We start from the raw sequence: 26564 nt of genomic DNA on the forward strand, positions 1-26564 counted from the left end.
GCACAGAAAGGTACAAATGATGACGGACAGTAGCTCCGAAGACCAGAAGAGCGATAGCGACTCCGGAAACAAGAGACTAAGCTCTCTCAAATTACATAATGTAATTGCCAAAGAAGATTACCAGGCCATTTGGGTTACCCTCACAATAGCAGGGTCCCCAGTTAAAATGGAGCTAGATACAGGATCAGCTCTGACCGTCATAACTCGACGGGATTACGAGCGGCTATTTCCGCATATACCTTTAAAAGACACATCCATTATCTTGAAAACATATACGGGGCAGAAAGTATAATCCAAAGGAAAAATAAGGGTGCCTGTTGTATACAACGGCAAGGAAATACAGAAGTTGTATTTATACGTTCTGCAAGATGGTGGTCCACCGCTGTTGGGATGTGAATGGATCAGGAAAATACGTTTAGACTGGCACTCCATTCAGGCACTGACGGTGACCAGTAAGGAAAAAAATGATGATGACGTCATACCTGAACGATTAAAAGACATCTTGGCCAACGCCAATGAAGTGTTTCAAGAGAAACTAGGAACCTTGAAAGGCATCACCGCCTCAATAAAAGTGGAAGATGCGGCAATTCCCAAGTTTTTTAAGGCAAGGCCGGTGCCATACGCAATTCGTCCAGCAGTCGAGGCAGAGCTGGAGAATTTGGAAAAGGTAGGCGTATTATCCAAAATAGATTGGAGCGAGTGGGCAACACCCATCGTCCCAGTCATGAAGAAAACGTTGAATAATGATAAATCTGAAGAACAGAGAAAAATTCGCATCTGTGGAGACTTCAAGGTGACTGTAAACCCGGTCCTTCACACGGTACAGTATCCTCTTCCGAGGATAGAAGATATTTTTGCCTCACTATCCGGAGGGAAACGTTTCACCAAAATTGACTTGGCACAGGCATATCTACAAATGGAGGTTGAAGAGGCCTCTAAAAAGTATCTCACGATAAATACACACAAAGGCCTGTACCAGTACAATCGACTGGTTTTCGGAGTAGCATCCGCTCCAGCTATCTGGCAAAGAGCTATGGAGCAAGTCCTCCAAGGGATTCCGGGGACTCAATGCTACCTAGACGACATCCTTGTAACAGGAGAAAACGATAACGAGCACCTTGCCAATTTGGAGCAGGTGCTCACTAGGCTGAGAGAACGGGGCCTACGAGCAAATCGCCCCAAGTGCGAATTTTTCCAGAATCAAATATCATATTGTGGCCACATAATTAATAAGGAAGGGTTGCATAAGTCACCTGAAAAAATTGAAGCGGTCATAAAAGCCCCAGCACCTGAAAATGTTTCACAATTAAGGTCGTTCCTGGGATTAATAAATTACTGTCATAAATTTTTACCGAACTTATCAACTCTTCTACACCCTCTTAATGAACTGCTACAAACAGGAGTAATTTGGAAATGGAGCGAAGACTGTAAACGTGCCTTCCATAAATGCAAAGACTTAATCACGTCCAAAGAAGTTTTGGCTCATTACAACCCATCACTGCCAATCAGACTGGTGTGCGATGCATCCCCTTACGGCGTAGGAGCGGTATTATCGCATAGATTCCCTGGTGGCTCGGAACAGCCGATAGCTTTTGCGTCATGCTCATTGAACTCAGCTGAGCGTAACTATGCCCAAATCGACAGGGAAGCACTCAGCCTGGTATGGGGAGTGAAGAAATTCAACCATTACCTACACGGGCAAAAATTTACCTTGTTGACTGACCATCAACCACTCATCTCCATATTCAACCCTAAAAAGGGTGTTCCCATTATGACAGCGCAAAGGCTACAGAGGTGGTCCCTTTTTCTAGGGGCACACCAATACAACATAGAATACAAAGGATCAAAACAGCATGGGAATGCTGACGGGTTATCGCGCCTACCGTTGCCAATGGTAGAAGAAGCACCTACCGTAGGCCCAGTGGAGATTTTCCACTCTACCATAGTCGAATGTCTACCAGTAACAAATTCTGCCATTGAAAGGGAAACTAGAAATGACCCGACTCTCTCACGAGTCTACGATTTAACAGTGAAGGGATGGCCAGCACATGGCGAACCACTGTTACCAGCATTCTTGCAGAGAAGAGAACAGCTGTCAGTGTGCCGAGGAACCTTGATGTGTGGATCCAGAGTGGTGATTCCACCCAAACTCCAGGATAAAGTTCTAAAGGAGCTTCATGAGGGGCATCTGGGTGGAGTGAAAATGAAGAACCTAGCCAGGGCGTTTGTATGGTGGCCAGGTATCGATGGAGACATCGAAGAAATGACCAAGAGCTGCCTAGGATGCCAGAAGGTCCAAAACGCTCCACCACAAGCCCCTCTACATCCATGGGAGTGGCCCTCATCCCCCTGGCAAAGGGTACACATCGACTTTGCTGGTCCATTTATGGACTCAATGTTCTTAATCGCGGTTGATGCACACTCCAAGTGGCCGGAGGTAATAAAGATGTCCTCCACCACCACGGAAAAAACCATCACAGTATTAAGGACCATATTTGCCAGGAATGGGCTGCCGGAACGGGCTGCCGGAACAGATCTGTTCTGATAATGGACCGCAATTTGTGTCCGAAGAATTCAGGAAGTTCTTAAAAAACAATGGGGTTAAGCACTACACGTCCGCCCCATACCATCCCGCCACCAATGGATTGGCTGAAAGGTTTGTCCAGACCTTCAAGGCGGCCATAAAGGCCATGGGTAATGAAGACATAAAACTTCAGCACAAGGTGGATAACTTCTTGTTCGCATACAGGAATGCAACACATATGGTTACAAACCAAACTCCCGCCATGATGTTCTTCAATAGAAACCTAAGATGCCGGCTGGATTTGATCAAGCCAAACATCAGAAGGGACGTGGAGAACCGGCAATTTCAAGGCATGAATGAAAGGCCAACTAGAACCTTCCAGATAGGTCAACAAGTTTTGGCCCGGGACTACCGTACCGAGAAATGGCAGCCTGGAACTATCTGCACATGACTAGGACCACTGATGTATACCGTAGACATCGGAGAAAGCATAATAAGGCGCCATGCTGACCAAATCATAGAGTCATCCGAAAAGGGACAACCTACACCACAACTCTATACGCCTAATGATGAAGTAGAGATACCCATATCTACCTCCGATCCGGTGATACTGGAACCCGATGAACCCGACACTGGCATTCAAGCTGAATCAGCCTTGCCAAAAGAACCTACTACACCACCAGAAACTACTACACCACCGAGGCGTTATCCGGACCGAGTCAGGAAGCCTCCAGAGAGACTGACTTATAATTAATTAACTGCCGCAATGTGTAGATTATTTTTCTTGTAACATGTAATTAATGATTACTTAAAATATTATGTGCTGGTTGGCTAAAAGGGGAGGAATTGTAGTGTATGTGCCTTTAAGAGCCCCATGTGTACTGTAATGCCGGTAATGGCCACTCGGGCTATATAAGCCTGTATATTGTGTTGTATCAGTTAGTTCCCCTCCAGACTTTGTTTAGTAAACACCTGTGAAACCAACTCCTGTCTTCAGTGTCTCTATTAACACACGGACGCAACACCGCCATGTAATCAAAGTAACTGAAAAGAACTTTTGTTCCTCAGCACAGTAATCCCGAATCCAAATAGGTTCAGGATCTTGTGAATATTTCACATGCTGTACAAAAATGGAGATTAGGCTTAATGGGAAAGCGGAGAGAGTTTTTGACAAAAAAGAAACAAAGCAAACCATGTTCGTGTTCAACAAGGTCAGGACGCTAAACCCTTATGTGGTTTGGTTTCCCTATTCGTCACCAAAATGTTTTGGGCAAACTCTCAGTTCGATATGACTCTTTGAAATGGATAAAGTTAGGAGGTGGCAGTGTCCTCCTAGAAGAGAAGAGAGTCAGCCAACTGAAAGAGGAGAGTGACGGTTACTGAAGCCATTTAAAACAAATGTATTTAATGTTTCTTAATGGTCTATTGCATGAATCATCTTTGTAACGTCAGGTACCACATATATGCTGTGACACCCAGCTCTACAGCACCACCACCTCTCTCTCAACCCCTCCACTGTCATTGATTTGTCAGACTGCTTGTCCGACATCCAGTACTGGATGAGCAGAAATTTCCTCCAGCTAAATATTGGGAAGATCGAAGCTGTTGCCTTCAGTCCCCCCACAAACTCCGTTCCCTAGCAACTGTCTGAGGCTGAACCAGACTGTTCGCAACCTTGGTGATGCATTTGACCCCAAGTTGAACTTCTGACCACATATCCACTCTATCACCAAGACCGCCTATGTCCACCTCTAACATTGCCCGACTCCACACCTGCCTCAGTTCATCTGCTGCTGAAACCCACATCTGCTCCTTTGTCACCTCTAGACTTCACACTCCTGGCCAACCTCCCACCTTGTACCCTTCATAAACTTAAGCTCATCCAAAACTCTGCCGCCTGTATCCTAACTCGCGCCAAGTCTCATTCACCCATCACCCCTGTGCTCGGTGGCCTATATTGGCCCCTGGTCCGGCAACACCGATTTAAAAATTCTCATCCTTGTTTTCAAATAATTCCTCCCTATCTCTGTAACCTCCATCAGCCGTACAACCCTCTGAGATCTCTGCACTCCTCTAATTCTGGCCTCTTGCGCATCCTCCAATTTTTATTGCTCCACCATTGGCGGCAGTGCCTTTAGCTGCCGAGGCCCTAAGCTCTGGCATTCCTTCCCTTAAACCTCTCCACCTCTTGCTCCTCCTTTAAGGCACTTCTTAAAACCTACTTCTTTGACCAAGTTTTTGCTCATCTGTCCTAATACCTCCTAATGTGGCTCGGTGTCAAATTTTGTTAATGCTCCTGTTATTAGGCTGAGCCACATACCACATTCCATTGATGAGCAGCAGGCGCCAAGTGAACACCCCACTTGGAACCGGGGAAAGCGGAGGTGGTCCCCGGGGGGGTAAGCCTCAGATAGGCCGGCAGCAGTCCGGATTAGTTTTTGGGCTCCAGCAAAAAAAAATGAAGCACCGCCTGGGCCTCCAGTGGTCACTTTATTGATGATGTTTAGGCCGCTCAATGATGGGTATAAATGGGTGGTGCTAGTGCGGCATGTGCACTGCCCCTTTGTACCTCAATTGCCACTAGGGTTCTATGTATGTCATAGGACCTCGATTTACATAGTATGAGTGGCTTCCTACCTGAATCAAGGGGGGGGGGGGGTGGAGGGGGGGCGCTCCTGCCGCTCATCTCGGGACCCTACTGAAGATGACGGTAGCTGAAGAGTCAGTGGAAATGGGGCGGTAAGTGACCAAACACCATTTACACCAGGCAAAGAAAGTTAAATTCAGCCCTGATACTCTAGATGCAGACACACTAAGGCATTGTATAAGCCAAGTACTTATTTCGAATTTTACGTTGAACAGTCCCAGCAATACACCCATTTCACTTTCCCCATGGCCTTGCAGCACTGATTTTTGGACCTTCTCGCCTAGAAAATGGACAGAACGTATCAAGATTATTGCAGAATTAAGTCTCCTTATTCCCTGATAGGTTACCACGCCCAGCCAAGATAGTGTTATCAACAGCATAGAAGAATTATATAGGATTACATAGGATACTAGCTTGAGTACCCGGCGTTGCTGAGGGAACTGAAGAACCCTCTGCCATGTTTATAAAACTGTTGGGATTGAAGAACTCTTGCTAAGCACCCAGGAAGTGGTTCTTTAACTTCGTTTTTTGTTAAGGGGGATGGCCAGTAGCCATATACTCAGGTTTTACAATTTTCCTTCTATGTGAATTTGGAAGTACAAGCAGAATTATAATTTTGCAATGTTATCATTGCCATTAAATAGAGAGAGAGAGAGAGAGATAGGGGGGAAGGAGAGAGAGAGAGAGATGGGGGGGAAGGAGAGAGAGAGAGAGGGGGGAAGGAGAGAGAGAGCGAGAGAGAGGGGGAAAGAGAGGAGAGAGGGAAGGGAGAGAAAAAGAGGGGGAAGGAGAGTGAGGGGAAGGAGAGAGAGAGAGAGAGAGAGGGGAAGGAGAGAGAGAGGGGGGGAAGGAGAGAGAGAGAGAGAGAGAGGGGGAAGGAGAGAGAGAGAGAGAGAGAGGGGGAAGGAGAGAGAGAGGGGAAGGAGAGAGAGGGGGATGGAGAGAGAGAGAGGGAGGGGAAGGAGAGAGAGGGAGGGGGGAAGGAGAGAGAGAGAGAGAGAGAGAGAGAGGGGGAAGGAGAGAGAGGGAGGGGGAAGGAGAGAGAGGGAGGGGGAAGGAGAGAGAGGGAGGGGGAAGGAGAGAGAGAGGTGGGGGAAGGAGAGAGAAAGAGAGGGAAGGAGAGAGAGAGAGAGAGTGAGGGAAGGAGAGAGTGAGGGAAGGAGATAAAGAGAGGAAGGACACCCGGGGAAGGGGTTGGACTCAGAGCCCGGCCGCGGTGACCCGGAGCCCCCGTGCGTGGCCTAGCGCCTCAGGCCCGGCCCGACTCAGCTCAGCTCCGCTCCGGCCCGCCACCGCCGCTCCCCCGCTCGCTGTCTCTCGCCTTCCCCCTCTCTCCTTCCCCCTCTCTCTCTCTCCTTCCCCCTCTCTCGCTCTCTCTCCTTCCTCCTCTCTCGCTCTCTCTCCTTCCCCCCTCTCTCTCCTTTCCCCCTCTCTCTCTCCTTCCCCCCCTCTCTCTCATCCCCCCCCTCTCTCTCATCCCCCCCTCTCTCTCATCCCCCCCTCTCCTCCTCCCCCCCTCTCTCCCTTCCCCCTCTTTCTCTCCTCTTCCCCCTCTCTTTTTCTCTCTCTCCTTCCCCCTCTCTCTCTCTCTCCTTCCCCCTCTCTCTCTCTCTCCTTCCCCCTCTCTCTCTCCTTCCCTCTCTCTCTCTCTCTCTCTCTCTCCTTCCCCCCCTCTCTCTCTCCTTCCCCCCCTCTCTCTCTCCCTCTCTCCTTCCCTCTCTTCTGTCTCTGTCTCTGTATCTCTTTTCCCAGTCCCGCACTGACGGCAGGCCGTCGGCTTAGGCCCCGCCCACACACACCATGAAATGCCCCCGGTGACGCATCATACCGCAGTTCCCCCGTAGGATTGGTCAACCATCACGTCACTCAACGCTAGTGTGGCCCGTCGATTGGTCCATCCATTCGTCAGTCACGCCGAAGAAGCTTTGTTAAAATGAGCGGATTTTGTCCGTTTTTTGTACACTGTCCGAACAATTTTTGCCTGACCAAAAAATAAACACACCTATGACACTCCCCTAATCATAAGCTTTCTTTTGATATAACATATGTGTAGGTACACTCTATAACTTTTGAGTTTACTGCACGCATACAGACAGACACTCATTTTATTATATAAGATATATACACAACACAGAAATAGGCCATTTGACCCAACCAGTCCATGCTGACATTTATGCTCCACTTGAGCCTCCTTCTGTCTTTCCTCATCAACTCTATCAGCATAACCCTCTATTCCCTTCTCCCTCAAATGCTTATCTAACCACCCCTTAAATGCATCTATACTATTCGCTTCAACGACAACCACATTCTCAACACTCTCTGGGTAAAGAAGTTTCTTCTGAACTCCCCATTTGATTTCTTGGTGACTATCTTATATATTGATGGCTTCCAGTTATGCTCTTCCCACAAGTGGAAACATTCTCTATCTACTCTATCAAAGTGGCCATGGTGTGGAGATGCCAGTGTTGGACTGGGGTGTAAGAAGTCACACAACACCAGGTTATAGTCCAACAGTTTTATTTGAAATCACAAGATTTCAGAGCGCTGCTCTTTCATCAGGTGAAGTGGAGAGATGCCTATAGACACAAATTATATGGTCAGAGAATAATGCCAGATGATTACAGGTAATCTTTCTAACTGCCATTTATCACACCTCGGCAGAGAGATAATCACAGCAATCAAAGGTGTGAATGGTGTCCAAACAGGTCAGTCAGGAAAACATTACATCAAAGAAAAATGAGGTGGGGTCACAAGGGGTAAAATGTTGCAGATGCTGGGGTCTGTATGAAAAACAAAAAACAGACAAAAAACATTTTCTTTACTGGAAATCACAGCAGGTCCGGCCGCATCTGTGTAGAGAGAACAAGCCAAAGATGACTCGAGTCTGGATGACCCTATGTCAGGTGGGGTTACATGTAGCGTGACATGAACCCAAGATCCCGGTTGAGGCCGTCCTCATGAGTGCGGAACTTGGCTATCAGTTTCTGCTCGACGATTTTGCGTTGTCGTGTGTCTCAAAGGCCGCCTTGGAGAATGCTTACCCGAAGATCGGAGGCTGAATGTCCTTGACTGCTGAAGTGTTCCCCGACTGGGAGGGAACACTCCTGCCTGGTGATTGTTGCACGGTGTCCGTTCATCTGTTGTCGCAGTGTCTGCATGGTCTCGCCGATGTACCATGCTCCGGGGCATCCTTTCCTGCAACGTGTGAGGTAGACAATGTTGGCCGAGTCACATGAGCATGTACCTGGTGGGTGGTGTCCTCACGTGTGATGATGGTATCCGTGTTGATGATCTGGCATGTCTTGCAGAGGTTGCTGTGGCAGGGTTGTGTGGTGTCGTGGTCGCTGTTCTCCTGAAAGCTGGGTAATTTGCTGTGAACGATCGTCTGTTTGAGGTTAGGCGGCTGTTTGAAGGTGAGTAGTGGAAGCATGGGGATGGCCTTAGCGAGGTGTTCGTCGTCATCGATGACATGTTGAAGGCTGCGAAGAACATGGCGTAGTTTCTCCGCTCCGGGGAAGTACTGGACGACGAAGGTTACTCTGTTGGTTGTGTCCCGTGTTTGTCTTCTGAGGAGGTCTATGCGATTTTTTGCTGTGGCCCGTCGGAACTGTCGATCGACGAGTCGAGCGTCATATCCCGTTCTTACGAGGGCATCTTTCAGTGTCTGTAGGTGTCCATCGCGTTCCTCCTCATCTGAGCAGATCCTGTGTATTCACAGGGCTTGTCCATAGGGGATGGCTTCTTTAACGTGGTTAGGGTGGAAGCTGGAGAAGTGGAGCATCGTGAGGTTGTTCGTGGGCTTGCGGTAGAGTGAAGTGCTGAGGTGTCCGTCTTTGATGGAGATTCGTGTGTCCAAGAATGAAACCGATTCTGAGGAGTAGTCCATGGTGAGTTTGATGGTGGGATGGAACTTGTTGATGTTATCGTGTAGTCTTTTCAGTGATTCTTCGCCGTGGGTCCATAGGAAGAAAATGTCGTCGATGTATCTGGTGTATAGCATTGGTTGGAGGTCCTGTGCAGCGAAGAAGTCTTGCTCGAACTTGTGCATGAAGATGTTGGCGTATTGGGGTGCGAATTTGGTCCCCATGGTTGTTCCGTGTGTTTGGGTAAAGAACTGGTTGTTGAAGGTGAAGACATTGTGGTCAAGGATGAAGCAGTTGAGTTGTAGGATGGCGTCTGGAGATTGGCTGTTGTTGAGTACTGAGGCTGTCGCAGCGATGCCGTCATCGTGGGGGATACTGGTGTAGAGTGCCGAGACGTCCATTGTGGTGAGGAGTGTTCCTGGTTCAACTGGTCCGTGGGTGCTGAGTTTCTGTAAGAAGTCTGTAGTGTCGCGACAGAAGCTGGGGGTTCCCTGTACGATGGGTTTCAGGATGCCCTTGACGTATCCAGAGAGGTTCTCACACAGGGTTCTATTGCCTGATACGATAGGACGTCCGGGTGTGTTGGCTTTGTGTATCTTTGGGAGGCAGTAGAAGTCTCCCATGCGGGGAGTACGTGGGATGAGAGCTCGTAGGATGCTTTGAAGGTCTGGATCGAAGGTCTTGATCAGTCTGTTGAGTTGGCGGGTGTGTTCTTTGGTCGGATCTGCGGGTAACTGTCTGTAGTGTTCCTGGTTGTCCAGTTGTCGGTATGCTTCTTTGCAATAGTCCATTCTGTTCTCTATGACGATGGCTCCTCCTTTGTCTGCTGGTTTGATGACGATGTTGCGGTTGGTCTTGAGAGCGTGGATGGCGTTGCGTTGTGCTCGGGTGACATTCTGGACTGTCTTGTGAGTGCGGCTGATGAATCTGGCGTTGATGCATCGCCTGACAACTTGAGCATACATGTCAAGCTTAGGGCAGCGACCCTCCGGAGGGGTCCAATTTGACTCTTTCTTCTTCGGTTGCTGCACTGCGGATTCCTCTGTCTGCTGTTCCGGATCATTGGTTGTCTCATTGGGTTCGCTGCTGACATCTTGGGATTTGTGGAAGAATTCCCGGAGCCTGTTCTCTCTACACAGATGCGGGCGGACCGGCTGTGATTTCCAGCAAAGAAAATGTTTTTTGTCTGTCTTTTGTTTTTCATACAGACCCCAGCATCTGCAACATTTTACCCCTTGTGACCCCACCTCATTGTTCTTTGATGTAATGTTTTCCTGACTGACCTGTTTGGACACCATTCACACCTCTGATTGCTGTGATTATCTCTCTGCCGAGGTGTGATAAATGATAGTTAGAAAGATTACCTGTAATCATCTGGCATTATTCTCTGACTATATAATCTGTGTCTATAGGCATCTCTCCACTTCACCTGACGAAGGAGCAGCGCTCCAAAAGCTTGTGATTTCAAATAAAACTGTTGGACTGTAACCTGGTGTTGTGTGACTTTTTACATTACTCTATCAAAACCTTTCATAATTTTGAAGACCTCTATTCGGTCACCCCTCAGCCTTCTCTTTTCAAGAGAAAAGCGATCCAGCCTGTTCATCATTTCCTGATCGGTATACCCTTGTATTTCTGGTATCATCCTTGTAAATCTTCTCTGTACCCTCTCCAGTGCCTCTATATCCTTTATATAATATAGCGACCAGAATTGTAAGGAGTACAAGAACCTCATCTTGTGGTATCATACATAGCTTGGTATACAATAATTACATCGAAAGTCAACGCATGGGTGTAGCTGACCACAACTATGCTAATCTTCAATGTTTTAGGTTTTGATTGGATAAAAACAGCCTTCAGAGGATAATTTATTTTCCATGTACGTCCTATCTCCAAAATAGAAGCTGCGACTTGGAAGTCTCAAGACAGAGTGATGGGAGGAAGTACAAACTTAAGAATATATAAAGAAAGCAAGAATTTGCATTTATATGACATCTTTCATGATCCCAGAACATTTCAAAGTGCTTCACATGAATTATTTTTGAAGTGTAATCGTCGTCGTTTTGTGGGCAAACATGGTAGACAATTTGCATACAGCATGTCTCCACAAACTGCAAATAGGATAACCATGTGTTAATTGGTCATTGGTGGTGCTGATGTAGGGGTATATGTTGGCCAGAGAACTCACCTGCTCTTCTTTGAAAAGTGCCATGGTATCTTTAATGTCTATCTTAGCAGGCAGACATGGCTTTGGTTTAATATCTCATCCCTAACATGGCACCTCTAACAATGTAGCACTCCCTCAGTACTACACGAAAGTGTCAGCCCAGATTATACGCTCAAGTTCTGGAGTGGACCATCTCATGGGAATCAGGGGAAAATGCTCCACTGGCTGGAGTCATACCTAGCACAAAGGAAGATTGCTGTGGTAGTTGAAGGTCACTCATCACAGCCCCGGGCCATCGCTGCAGGAGTTCCTTAGGGCACTGTCCTAGGCGCAACCATCTTCAGCTGCTTCATCAATGACCTCCCCTGCAACAGAAGGGCAGAAATGGGGATGTTCGCTGATGACTGCACAGTGTTCAGTGCCATTCACAACTCCTCAGATAATGAAGCACTCCATGCCCGCAGGCATCAAGGCCTGGACGACGTTCAGGCTTGGGCTGATGTGTGGCGCGAATGTTACCTGCCACTTAAGTGCCGGGTAATGACTATCTCCACCAAGCGAGAGTCTAACCACCTCACCTTGACATTCAATGGCATTACAATCGCCGAATCCCCCACCATCAACATCCTGGGGAATCACTATTGACCAGAAACTTAACTGGACCAGCTACATAAATACTGTGGCAACAAGAGCAGGTCAGAGGCTAGGTATTCTGCGGCGAGTGTCTCACCTCCTGATTCCCCAAAGCCTTTCCACCATCTACAAGGCACAAGTAAGGAGTGTGATGGAATACTCTCCACTTGCCTGGATGAATGCAGCTCCAACAACACTCAAGAAACTCGACACCATCCAGGACAAAGCAGCCCGCTTGATTGGCACCCCATCCACCACCTTAAACATTCACTCCCTCCACCATCAGTGTACTGTGGCTGCAGTGTGTACCATCTACAAGATGCACCGCAGCAACTTGCCAAGGCTTCTTCAGCAGTACCTCCCAAACCCACGACCTCTCTCACCTAGGACAAGGGCAACAGGCGCATGGGAACACCACCACCTGCAAGTTCCCCACCATCCTGACATAGAAGTATATCGCCGATCCTTCATCGTCGCTGGGTCAAAATCCTGGAACTCCCTACCTAACAGCACTGTGGGAGTACCTTCACCACACAGACTGCAGCGGTTCAAGAAGGTTGCTCACCACCACCTTCTTAAGGGCAATTAGGGATGGGCAATAAATGCTGGCTTTGTCAGCGATGCCCACAATCCCATAAACAAATGTAAAAAAATTGAGACACACTGGGCCAAGCTGGCAACATTAGATATAAAAGTTAAAATAAAAAGAGATTGGGAAGGGGAGAGAATAAGAGGCAGACATGGAGAGAAAAAGGGAAAACCGGGCAAACAAAGTGTTTGTATTTAAAAAAAGAAAATTGGTGTACAGTAATACTATTTCTTGACCTCTAAATAGCTGTTACTATATTAGAAGGGTGTCCAAACTCTGACCTGTGGTTCATATGCAGCCCAGTCTCCCTGTTCTGTGAAATCCTGGTGACATTTACTATTTGTGTTTATTTTTCACATGCCATAGATTTTTCTTGAAATTTCAGTCCACAAACAAGAGAGAGGACTGAGCAGAACTTTCCAACTCAGGTCTACAAAATTTAAGTAGCTGAAATCAGAAGAGTAAGAAATGTAAGCAGGAAATGTCAGGAAGAGAGATCAGGGAGACAGAGGAGAGAAGCAGCCTTATCAACAAAGCCAGTAGGTTTATGAAGAGTGGGAATCAGGATATTTTTGAGTAGACTAGAGCAACCAGGGTGTCAGGAATCAGAGAGGGAGAAAAAGTTGGGGGGGGAAAGAGGATGCAACATTTCAGTTTTAAGGTATAAAAGCTTAGAAATTCACTTCAATGAAAATATAAGTCTGTATATTAATTGTATTGAGTTATGACAAAATCCAATTACCAAAAAGCAAATTTCTCTAATATATTACATGCCTTCTGAATGGCCAACAATCTCCTGAGGCTGTTGGTTGTTCATCCCACTGCCTTAGATTTCCTGACCCACTCATCATTTCTACTTTGCTGTCCCCAAGTTTGTTTTATTCCCTTAACTTTCCTCCATGTCACTTAAAAAAAAAATCAAATATATTCTCACCCATCCCAGCCCCGCTCCGCTCTTCAGGTCCCATAGCCACTTTGAAATCTTCCTGTCCCGGCTTTAATCCTCAGCGCCAGTCTGAACAATAAAGCGTCTTTTAAAAATGCACTGCCTACCGAAACTTGCTGGCGCCAAGAAAATATTTCCACCTAGCCCTGCTCCCAATTACAATTTACAAAAAATAAAGCTTAAAGGCAAAATAAGACTAGTTGCACAATGTGTTGATCCAATGACAAAAGCTGGCCCCACCTCCCACCATAGTAAGTCACTTCAAATAGAACCACAGGTAATTGCATATATGCACAGAATGAATGACGTTTATTCCACTACTAAACAAAACACAATATATCACAAAATATTACATTCATTTCTAAAATATTGTATCTAACCAAAATATGTATTACTGTTATAAATTGTTCAGTTATAATTTGTTACTGCTTTGATTTTTATGTGGGGTCAACTCTCAGCTCCTTTTATCATCTGCAACTCATCACAAGCAATGCCACTGGACATCTATTTGTATATTAGGAAAGTCTTCAGGGAAGACAAGACATAAAGCATTAACTGAAAGAAAATGCTCACATGGAACTTTGTTTTAAATCAATTAAATTTTCTAACAACTGAAAATTTCATGTTCAAAAATATTACATGAATTTGTGTTTTGTATTACGAGGTCCATGATATGCAGCTAAGTGGTTCACTAAGACAATGTTTGGAGACCCCTTTTATAATCAGATTTATTTGAATCTTATACTGAAATTCCGTGTAGCTGTCAGGAGTTTAAAGGTAAAAACAATTTCCTATTCATGCCCAGTACTTTCCAGGTAGTGTTAATGTGCTTCATGTCTCCTCAGAAAATTCACTCCCTACTGCACCATCCAGACAATTTCATTTCGCACACCAACCATCCTTATGAATTCAGGGTAAAATTCCCCAATTTATAAGCAGCTTTTTGTATTACATGCAGTGGATTTGTATGTTAGCGAATTCTATACACAGCTGAGGTCGTTTCTAAATGCTATTGATGGATATACTGATCTTTAGGAGTGCAATTATATGCCTCTTCTGTATTTTGTGCTATAAATAAAACTCAAATGCTATTTTCTTCAAAAAGTTTATTCCAAGAACAGGAGCAGCAGCTCTATGGTGCCATACATTTCTTAAATTATTTTGTAAAATATTCAAAATGCACAGAAATTCACTTTGAAGTTCTCTGCGACAGATAATGGACCTGAAGTTCAACAGCTGCAAAGAACATTTAGCACTGAAAATCTTAATTTATAGAAGGGTTATGTACACCCCAAATATTAATTTTACACTTAAGTAATAATTTACATTTTTCACTAATTTTTTGTTTGATCCTAGTATGACAATTTGAAAAGTAGAAGTGTAGAATCTCACAGTAATAGGCAATCTCCTAAGGTTCAACTCCTTTTGCTCCCCATCAGATGTTAAATTTGTAATCCTTTGAATTTCTGTATATTTACATATGGTCCCAACTAGCATAACAGATCAAACCAATTAAAAGAAAAGGTACAAAATTATCAAGTCTGCAGTGATAATTGAATGATAAAATGCACACTAATCTAGGTGATACAAACAGGATACTTCATGTTATGGCATACACACGTGATTTTATTTTACAGGGATATTTAAGCACATTTCCATTATTCTGTAGTTTGAGATACTTTTTCTTCTAACGCGACCAAGCACATGGCCTGCTCCCAGGCTGCCTCCAATCTCAGTGACCACCTAAGCATGCCTCTCAGCTCTGAATTTCTTTTCCCTTTGGTGGGAGATGCCACCAGCTTCTGCTCTGTGCCTCCTCACTCAACAGATTGGAAACTGGGCTGAATCAGCTAATCTCAGTTTGACATTGGGGCTGCTACTCGTCTAAAGTTAGACAAGAGAAAAATTTAAGCTATACTGTCTTCTTGCAAACTCTCATTAATGTATATTCAACATGATCTTCATGAGGTATAAAAGGAAGTACAATATTCCAACCAGGGCTGTCACTGTTGGCTTATTTTATATTCCAACTGATACACTTCTTTTGTTTCTTCACACAAGGATGGATTACTGTACCGTGAAACAAAATAACCACTTAATGGTAATCAGAATCTTGTGGGGAAACAATAAAATGCCATGCAGTCAAGTCAGTTAAAGGTTTTTGTTACTAATTCCTAATGAGGTGTTTTAAATGTTTCACAATTAAGGTACTTTGGTGGGTGTACACAAGGCATAGTGAAATCATAATTGTTCAAATGTGAAAAGGGGAAAATAATGCACTTCAATACTAGCCACTAAATGATCTGAGCTGCCAGTCCATCATTTTCAAAAAGTCCATTAGTAAAATGAAATATTCATTTTGTTTGCATCAGCCTTAAAGCAGTACAGCTACCACAAGCGAGTTAAGGAGCAGTATGAATATTTTATTTCATACAAAATGACATCAAATTTGCAAGTAACCTCTATCTAGTAAAAATGCCACTCTTAACATGGCAATTCTTTACAGTATGCAATAGTAATACTGCTGCAAAACACCCAAACACAGCAGAATTATGGCAGTAGTTTGTGGGGGGCGGGGGAAGAAGGGGTGAACTTTAATTGCAATGTCATTGTCCTGTGTGATAAATTCAGAGTGAGGTGTGATAATTTGTTAGGTTGTAAAAAAGCCATCAATGCCTGTAATAAAGAATGGGCTCTTTCGGTTTGCTGTAGCTAGGGTGACAGTGTTAAGGGTCTATATAGAAAAAAAAATTGTTTTGGCTTGTGCTAATTAGCTAAATCATGATTGTTGTCAGACTGCACAGCAACAAATAGACTAAAGCAGGGAACATAGAAAATTCTCAAACATAACATGGACAATATGTACGTAGACCCACTTTGGTGAAAACAGTACACTAACTAGTTTTTAAATTTATTCTGATTGTCAGACTGCATATATTACACTTAATAGTCTCCAGTAAGATTATTTTCAGTATGGAGATCGTTTTTTTAAAATTATGCTTTAAAGTCCAAATCTTGCATGTTTCAAATTGATTCAATTGGTATCAACTTAATGATTCAAATAAAAAGGGCTTATAATATAATATATGCTCAAATCATATTTTTTGTTGTGATCACAGCAGAGCATATGGGCAAATGAAAACCCAAAAAACAGCACTGGAGTGTAAAATTTCTACAATAATCCTGCAGTTCAGTATTGAAATTCATTAACTTGTTTTTACAGCTACCAAGAAACCGCAAGCAAAATGGAGATAAAACAAACCAGGGGAATATTAGCATAAATTTGATGCTCGGACTTTGGAAATCTTTTTAATCAGAGTCTTCATCATCAAGGTATTCCTCAGCATTGCTCGCAGTTCTTATGATACCTGAAAGGAAAGAGAGATACTTTAGATTACAGGCTTGCAGATACACCGCTAAAATGCTGCAACATACCTTTGGTACACTTGCAAATCATTCAATATTAAAAGCTTTAAAAAGATAATTAGTAGGCTTTAGAAACAAAAAGGCATCTTCAGTCTTTAAATTACTTCACATATTGGTTCTATCCTGTGCCTCCACAAGATCCATCTCGTCTTCATAGGGTAGCAGAATGACACTAGACAAGACCGTTTTTTTGGTTTGAACTGCCAAATCAATTTATTAATTAGGAATAGAATAAGTGATAACTCTGCTAACTCCTTGTACCATAAATAACAGTTTGCAACTCGTACTAAACTGTACTATAATCAATTTTCTTAGTAATTTGTTTTCCCTTCGAAAAGTGTAGGCTGGTAAATACCTTGGAAAAAAGTGACTAGAGCTTTGAGAATTTAAATAACTATTAAATTCAAAAGGAACAGCTAATCAAGGATATATTTACACAAATCACACAGCAGCAGTGAAATTTGGACCCTTAGCACCGGCTGATAAAGCTAGTTTCAGTGAAAAAATGGCGGCTGCCTCGCTTCAGCTCAGCCATGCGGCGGCTGCCATTTTGGACAGGTCGGCAGCGCTGCCTGCAAATATGGCAATTCGTCAGATCATGACATTAATCAGTGTGCAACACTGAATTGATGCATGACTTACTATTTTGGGCGTCGCCGCTCCTTTTAATGCCCTCTCCAAAGCACGCATGGCAGAACATGCACTCAGTTGTACAACGGACCCCCCACCAGCGCTTCTTAAATGGACACACACAACTCTGAAGTAAGTTTAGATTTTTGCTTTTGTACGGATTTCTTTGCATTTGATTTGAGTAGTGGCTTGGTGAAAAACATTAAAAAAGTTATTAGAGTGAAGGGAGTGCAGGGAGCGCTGCTGAATGTTTACAAGGCTTTGGCTCTTAAAGGGAGGCCTCTGAGAACACAACTTGCTCCCAGTCCTGGGGGTTCTAGTTACAGTCCCCTTTGGGCTGCAGCATGACATGGAGCTGGAGCAGAGGCAGCAAAGGGGAGAAGCTGCTCGCAGAGGAAGGATGAGGAAGCAGAAAAGGAAGAAGCAGAAGAGGAGGAAGCGGAAGGAAGGAGGCAACTCAGACAGCCCTTTCTGGCTGGGATATTTGGGATCGAATCATCACCCATGTTACCAGTGAACACAACCCCAATTCCCCTTTCAACATTTGTCCCACACCTTACCTTCCCTCTGTTACTGACCATCAAAGCGTCCTCTTGGCCACAATGCTAAAATAAAAGTCACCACTAAGCAAACTTTCTAATCAAACTTTATCCATATATACATTCAATATTACATCTAAAAATCAACTAATCACTCTTGTGCATTTCCTTAATGAGTGTCTTGCGTGTGCCTTTGCCTATCCAAGTGCTCTTACACAGTGCCATCCCAGTGGCTGCAGCATGGCTGGTGGAAGGCTGCTGACTTTCAGGACGACCTTGAGCTGGTGGCATGAAATTGAGGGACTGTGTTTCTTCATCTTTTTCTTCACTCTCTTCTTGGTCACTCACTGGCTGGGCAGGCTGGATTTCTTGTGTGTACAAAATGAGGAAGGCACAAGGGTAATGTGTTGTGGTGAGGGAAAGGCAGGAAAGCAAGAGCTACATGCTTACACCATATGCAGCTTGTAAATCAGAAGATATTGTGAGATATGAGGATACCGGTATCTTTTATTCGGTCAGCTCTGCCGCTGGCCAAGGGCTCAGCCATGCCCCTGCCAAGAATGGCCAGCACCGCCTCCTTCAAAGGGGTGAGGTGAAGCTAGGAATGTCAGGTGTACCTCGTGTTTGGTAGAGATTGTTGGGTAGGTGAGTGATTGGGGGGGGGGGGGGGTCGTGCATTGAGCAGTGTGTGAGGCTAGTGGTGCAGTTGATAGTTATAATTCATTTTAATTTAATTCATTTTAGCTGTTCAATACTAGGAGCTGTTTAAAGTTGTTTATTTGGTGCCTTGACGGTGAGCTGGTTGGAGACAGTAATTGGTTATAAAGAAGTATAATTAGCTGTTCCCTGATTGGTAGTTGAGCTACAAGTCAAGACAGTATAAATCTCAAGCTACAAGAAGCCGGTGGAATGTCAAAGCCCATGTTGGAACCAATAGTGTGGCTGCAGGAAGGAATGGTTCACTTCCTTGGGCACTGGAGTGATTCTTGGAACCAGGGGTGGCTGTACTAAAGGGATGGCCTGTACCGGAACTGAAACTGCACAAACGTTCTAGCAGGGTAAATAGAGCAGTAGAGCAGAGGGTTTAAGCAAAATGGTAGGTGGGGGGGGGAGAAAGTCCAGGTTTGAGAATAGCAGAATTAATAAAGCGATTTGGATAGGAGAAAAAAGCTTAGCTCAAATAAATAGCAAGAAAATACTATCAAAGAAGAAAAAGAAAAACCGGCTACAAAGACCAAGGACATAAAAAAAAACTGCCATAGAAGGTGCAAAGGATATTAAAAAAAGAGAAACCCAGGAAAAAGTATAAAGGTCAATATTCCAAAAACAGGAGTCAAGAATGAGTGGTAGCTATGTGAATGGACAAAGCATTCAACACAAAATTGGAGAGTAAGGAGTATTAATAACCAAGGAGGGATCTGATATAGTAATTAAAATGCAGACATGGCTTAAATAGGACCTAGGAACTTAATCCTGGTAATGACATTTTCATGAAAGATGAAAGGGGGTGGGGATGGCAATGTTAGTGAAGAATTCTATTACAGCGTTAGAGTGTAAGGATGTGTATGGATTTTCAGAAGGCATTTGATACGGTACCTCACAAGAAGCTCGTTAGAAAAATCCAAGCATATTAGTACAAAAATGTAGCAGCACAGATAGAAAGCAGGTGATGGACAGGAAACAAAGAGTTAGGGTACACGGGTGTTGCTCAAACAGAAAAATGGTTGGAAGTCATCTTCTTCTTCTTAGGCAGTCCCTGGAACCGAGGATGACTCGCTTCCGCATTAAAAATGAGTTCGCAGGTGACTGATGAGTCCAATGCGGGATCTACAGTCTCTGTCACAGGTGGGGCAGACGGTGGTTGAAGGGGCGGGCGGGTGGGGTGCTTGGGTTGACGTGCGTTCCTTGCGCTTGGCTTCCGCTTGCTCCCGGCGAAGAGACTCTAGATGTTCGGCGCCTTCCCAGATGCTTCTCCTCCACTTTGTGTGGTCTTAGGCCAGGTGTGCCTATCCTGCCAATGGATTTGCAGGATCTTGCGGAGGCAGTGTTGGTGGTACCTCTCCAGTGCTTTGAGGTGCCTGCTGTACATGGTCCATGTCTCTGAGGCATACAGCAGGGCGGGTATCACTGCTGCTCTGTAGACCATGAGCTTAGTGCCGGGTTTGAGGTCCTGGTCTTCAAACACTCTCTTCCTCAGGTGACCGAAGGCTGCACTGGCACACTGAAGGTGGTGTTGGACTTGATCATCGACGTCTGCCCTTGTTGACAATAGGCTCCCGAGGTATGGAAAGTGGTCCATGTTGTCCATGGCCTTGTCGTGGATTTTGATAATCGGGGCGCAGTACTGTGTGGTGGGGGCAGGTTGATAGAGGGCTTTTGTCTTACGGGTGTTTAGTGTAAGGCCCATGCTCTTGTACGCTTCGGTGAAGGTGTTGACGATGGTTTGGAGTTCGACCTCCGAGTGAACACAGACGCAAGCATCGTCTGCATACTGTAATTTGACGACAGAGGATGGGACAACCTTGGATCTGGACTAACGTAGCTAGGGAGAGCACTGGGTCTACTTTTGTGATCATATTTACATGGTAGAGGGAAACCGGATCTCAAAATTTGCCGATGATACGAAAGTAAACTTAAATGTATATTCCTTCCAAGATTGTCTGCAATAATTCAATGGTATAGATTATTGCCCAGGCAAATTTCAGTTTTTTCCCCCAAAAGAATAAAGGAATCCACTGCTCCTTTACACACAATTGCGGAAACACCAAAACAAACTTTTTGTAAACAAGACCACGCTAAGAAAGTACTTGGGAGTTCTGTCAGTGCTGCATTTGAACAATATAAACCCTCGTTTAAACGGCACCTAATTATCCGGAATTCTCGAATAACCGGTAAAATTCAGGAGTAGGTTCCGGAACCCAAAGGTAAGTTTTACTGTATATTTGTGGCTGTGTAACCAGGGTTCTCATACCTTTTGCCGTGTAACCATGGCTCCTGCACCTCTGGTTATGTAACCGGGTCCCCTGTACCTGTGGCCGTGTAACCGGGGCTCCAGCACTTGTGGGCGTGTAACTGGGGTTCCTGCACCTGTGGCCGTGTAACCAGGGCTCCAGCACCTGTGGCCGTGTAACTGGGACTCCAGCACTTGTGGGCGTGTAACCAGGGTTCCTGCACCTGTGGCTGTGTAACCAGGGCTCCAGTACCTGTGGCCGTGTAACCGGGACTCCAGCACTTGTGGCTGTGTAACCGGGTCCCCTGTACCTGTGGCTGTGTAACAGGGACTCCTGGATCTGTGGCCGTGTAACCGGGACTCCTGTACCTGTGGCCATGTAACCAGGGCTCCAGCACTTGTGGCCGTGTAACCGGGGTCCCTGCACAAGTGGCCGTGTAACCGGGGTTCCTGCACCTGTGACCGTGTAACAGGGACTCCTGGATCTGTGGCTGTGTAATAGGGGCTCCAGCACCTGTGGCTGTGTAACGGGGCTCTCATACCTTGGTAGGTATGCCTATCCGTTATCCAGAATTTTTAATCAACTGGCACCATCCCGGTCCCGTAGGTGCCGGATACCAAAGAGTTTCCTGTAGTTGATTTCTTTTCAACACAATGAAGCAGCAGGATGAATAATTCTCACTATGTTAGATGTATAAAATCAATCCTGTACAAAATAAAGGGAGATTAAAATATCTTGGACAAGGCAATAAAGGATGCACAAACTACACTGTGTGCATCACTCGCTATGCTGCCACATATGCAAGTTGATTTCTGTCAGCGTGTGTCTGAAGTAGAAAAGGCCATTAACAGCCAGAGTACACAGATCAGCAGACTGACCGACAACGTTATTAGCTTCTGTTGTACAGCGTATGTAAACACAGGAGGAAAGCAAAAATCACAGCGGTTGAGGCATTTAAAAAAAAACTGCTAAACAGGATGTAAATATTTTGTGAATGAATATATCAAACATAAGGCTTGAGTTTTTTTTCAAATATAGCTAGCACAAAACAGTGTATATGCTTTATATTTCGGCGTAGGCACATCATTGATATTTCCACTGGCCCAGTTGCACTTCTGCAACACTTCCAAAAATAATACATCAACATTACCCAGTTTGTGTTCTGTAATATCTAATCTCTTCTGGATCAAAACAAAATTGAAAAAGGTGGCCAGGGAAAACCAATTTCTCAAACTCAAATTAAATTAAATTTTAGGACTTTCCTCTGTTCAATTTTTGGAATTTCTTTTTACTATAATAAATTAATCCATGGAGAGAGCCACCCCAATCCCAGTATTGCTCTCAAGAGGACAGGCATGTAACCCACTGTGTCCTTTGGCAACACCATTCTGATTAGTTACTAAAAGCATCACAATGTGAAAATTACTCCCTACTTTTCCCACCTATTTTGCAGAGAAGTACCCAGCCTCTGCTTAGAACATCCCCTTGATGATATGGCAAAGACTGGGAACAGGAAATGAGAACATTGTCATAACTTCCTTCAACTTTCTCAAGCCTGAACCGTGCAGATAAAGTAATAAGTTCTTATAAAAACACATCCATGTATACATGTAGAAACATCCCAATGAAAGGAAACTACAACCAAAGCAGATTTAGAAACCAACAAAAAAATGTCCTTTGTAGACTACATTTGCAAAAACATCTTACACATTTCTCTTAGCAATAACTTGTAAACAAATTACTCTGTATCTAGTTCCGTCTGCAACGCTCTGAAATCAGGAAGTCTATCATATAAAACCAGAGCTGATTAGATCTAGGTCCCCTCTCACCCCTTCCCCTCCCTCCCGGAACCACGATAGGGTTCTCCTTGTCCTCACCTTTCACCCCACCAGCCTCCACATTTAACAGATCATCCTCCGCCATTTCCACCGCCTCCAGCGTGATCCCACCATCAAACACATCTTCCCCTCACCTCCCCTTTCAGCATTCCGAAGGAACTGCTCCCTCCGCGACACCCTGGTCTACTCCTCTATCACCCCGCAACACCCCTTCCCCTGGCACCTTCCCCTGCAAGCGCAGGAGATGCAAAACATGTCCTTTTACCTCCACCCTTCCCACTGTCCAGGGCCCCAAACACTCCTTCCAGGTGAAACAGCGATTTACTTGTACTTCTTGCAATCTAGTATACTGTATTCACTGCTCATGATGCGGTCTCCTCTACATTGGGGAGACCAAACACAGATTGGGTGACCGCTTTGCGGAACACCTCCGTTCAGTCCGTAAGGGTGACCCCAAGCTTCTGGTCGCCTGTCACTTTAATTCTCTGCTCAACTCCCACTCAGACATCACCGTCCTTGGCCTCTTACACTGTTCCAATGAAGCTCAATGTAAGCGCGAGGAACAGCACCTCATCTGTCGATTAAGCACTTTACAGCCTTCTGGACTCAACATAGATTTCAACAATTTCAGACCATAACCTCTGCCCCTATCCTTTTTTTTTAATTTATTTTATTTATTTATTTTTTCTCTCTCCAACATGGCAGCTGTCGATCATTCTGCCAGTGCCATTTACACTTCATCTAGAGCCATCTTTTGTTTCTTAGCTTGTCCCATTATCATCTCCTTTTGCCTTGCATCATCTCTTAATCTCTTAATGTCTCTTAATCTCTCCTGCCTTCCATCCCATCACAGACCTTCCCTTTTGTTCTTTCCTCCCTTCTCCCCTTTCCCTGCCCCTTGCTTAAAAACCTGTTCCATCTTCAGCTTTTTCCAGTTCTGACGAAGGGTCATCGACCTGAAACGTTAACTCTGTTTCTCTCTCCACAGATGCTGCCTGACCTGCTGAGTATTTCCAGCATTTTCTGTTTTTATTTCAGATTTCCAGCATCCGCAGTATTTTGCTTTTGTATTGCTGTAGATCTAGGTCCGTTACATGGGCATCAATGGGATTCATTTGACAGATTGGTTTAAAACATTTCCACAGAGCCAGCATCAGACCCACAATCAATTTAGAGGAAAAAGATAGATACCTTAGCTTTCTTTGTAGAAACTGACAGAAATGCTAGGTAGTTCAATAGAATCAATATACTGTAAACAAGTTTCAATTTATGAATTCAAACTCAGATTCACATTATAATGGAAAAGCATTGCAGTCTGAAAAATGGGGGCAGTGGCAATGTTTTCTCTAATTTTGTTTTGGGTGCATGGCCCCTTTAACTGGCTGCATGGCCCATTCACATTTTTGCGCATGCGCTTCCCCCCCCCCCCCCCATTTAAAAGCCGGAGAGCAGCCTGCATGGGACCTCCAGACCACTGTGTGGCCATGCAGCGTAACGGGAACGTTGGGCAGTGGTTATGATCTGAAATTGTTGAAGTCAATGTTGAGTCCGGAAGGCTGTAAAGTGCCTAATCGAAAGATCATAACCATTGCCCCCATTTTTTCGGACAGCAGCTGTGGGTAATGATTCTGCTATTCCCATTTACACCTTCTCTAGACCCATCTTTTGTTTCTTTACTTGTCTTATTACCATCCCCTTTTGCCTTGCACCGTCATCCCTTTTGCCATTTACTCTCTCCTGTCCTCCATCCTACCACAGACCTTCCCTTTCGTTTTTTCCTTCCCTCCACCTTTCCCTGCCTGTTATATCTCTAACCTTTTCCAGTTCTGATGAAAGGTTAACGATCTGAAATGTTAACTTTGTTTTTCTCTCCACAGATGCTGCCTGACCAGCTGAGTATTTCCAGCATTTTCTGTTATTAGTTCAGATTTCCAGCATTTGCTTTCGTATCAACAAAATACCTGTATTGACTCATCATTCTTACCTCTTACAAGGCTAAATACCAAGACCATGATAAAAGCAGGTAAAATATATAGATGTTACAATTGAAAGAATTAGTTCCCAAACAAGAAATACAGGACAGGGAAAAGGTTTCAAGATATGGTTGCAGACAAATGCTATGGTATTCTAAAACAGCCAAAAGACAAATTTCACACCAACAGCACTGCATATTTAACCTTTACACTGGTTCAAAAAACAATGTACAATAGTATCAGCTATGGCTCAGGTCACAGCATTCTCGCTCGAGTCAGAAGGTTGAGAGTTCAAGTCCCACTTCAGAGACCTGAGCACAAAATCTAGACTGACACTCCAGTGTAACACTGAGGGAGCGCTGCACTGTTGAAGGTGTCACCTTTCAGATGAGATGTTAAACCAAGGCCACATCTACTCTCTCAAGTGGACAACAACAACAACTTGTATTTAGATAGCGCCTTTAATGTAGTAAAACGTCCCAAGGCGCTTCACAGGAGTATTATAAGACAACAAATTTGACACCGAGCCACATAAGGGTAAATTAGGGCAGGTGACCAAAAGCTTGGTCAAAGAGGTAGGTTTTAAGGAGCATCTTAAAGGAGGAAAAAGAGGTAGTGAGGTGGAGAGCTTTAGGCAGGGAATTCCAGAGCTTGGGGCCTAGGCAACAGAAGGCACGGCCACCAAAGGTTGAGCGATTATAATCAGGGATGCTCAAGAGGGCAGAATCAGAGGAGCCATAGATATCTCGGGGGTGGGGGGGGTGGTGGTTGTGGGGCTGAAGAAGATTACAGAGATAGGAAGGGGCGAGGCCATGGAGGGATTTGAAAACAAGGATGAGAATTTTGAAATCGAGGCGCAGCTTAACCGGGAGGCAATGTAGGTTAGTGAGCACAGGGGAGATGGGCGAACAGGACTTGGTGCGAGTTAGGACATGGGCAGCTGAGTTTTGGATGACCTCAAGTTTACGTTGGGTGGAATGTGGAGGCCAGTCAGGAGTGTGTTGGAAAAGTCAGGTCTAGAGGTAACAAAGGTATGCATGAGGGTTTCAGCAGCAGATGAGCTGAGGCAAGGACGGAGACGGGCGAGTAGGGAGTTCTCCCCGGTGTCCTAGCCAATATATATTCCTCAACCAAAATCATTAAAAGAATATCCATTTGTGAGAGCTTGCTGTGTGCAAATTGGCTGCCATGCTTCCTACATTACTGCATTGACTACAGTTCAAAAGTACTTCATTGGCTGTAATGCACTTTGGAATAATCAGAGGTCATAAAAGGCACTTCATAAACACAAATTCATTCATTCTTTCTAAACAAAACATTTATGCTGTGCATATTAAAACTATATTACAGAGATCAGGGTAGTGCACTGGGTTAGCCTCTGCCTTTCACTTCTGGGATCAAATCCAACCCAGACTGATGGTATGATTTTCCTCTGTCCTCTGGCTGTAAGGTTCCTATGTAAAATGAGTTTGGGCAGGCTCAATCCGGTTCCTACTCAACATGAACCTATTGCACAAAACTGTCCCCAACTCAGCACTAATTGTCAATCTCACTCAGAATCCATAGGGCGATGGCTGGTGTAATGTATATACCTTTAAGGGGGGAACTATCTTTTACAGCTCATGTATACTGCAGTACCGGCAGTGACCACACCTGTATATAGCACGGAGTAGTAATCTGTACAGACCAGTTCCAGTGTGAGCCACGTTGAGTAAACACCTGTTGTACCGTTCTCCTGCAGTCTGTGTCTTATTATACACAGACACAACAGCTGGTGTACAAAAAGGAACACATTTTCACACTGATGCAATGCAGGTTTCTATTCTCACGTTGGAGAT

General features: G+C 44.8%; 2 protein-coding genes across 7 annotated transcripts in view; one reads left to right on the forward strand and one right to left on the reverse strand.

The window, feature by feature from the left end:
* carnmt1 (carnosine N-methyltransferase 1) overlaps positions 1-26564 on the forward strand; it is a 1199612-nt gene that overhangs the window by 1071139 nt on the left and 101909 nt on the right. The gene's annotated exons all lie outside the window — the stretch shown is intronic.
* Positions 13660-26564, reverse strand: part of ostf1 (osteoclast stimulating factor 1) — a 48010-nt gene continuing 35105 nt past the window's right edge. Inside the window, exon 9 of the mRNA XM_085961642.1 lies at positions 13660-16737. Within this exon, the coding sequence (XP_085817768.1) occupies positions 16679-16737 (59 nt within the window). The 3' untranslated portion in view covers positions 13660-16678. The remainder of the gene's footprint in view (positions 16738-26564) is intronic.

The sequence above is a fragment of the Somniosus microcephalus genome, chromosome 1, assembly GCF_052327205.1.
Source record: "Somniosus microcephalus isolate GS21.2 chromosome 1, FLI_Smic_1.0, whole genome shotgun sequence".
NCBI classification, from domain to species: domain Eukaryota; kingdom Metazoa; phylum Chordata; class Chondrichthyes; order Squaliformes; family Somniosidae; genus Somniosus; species Somniosus microcephalus.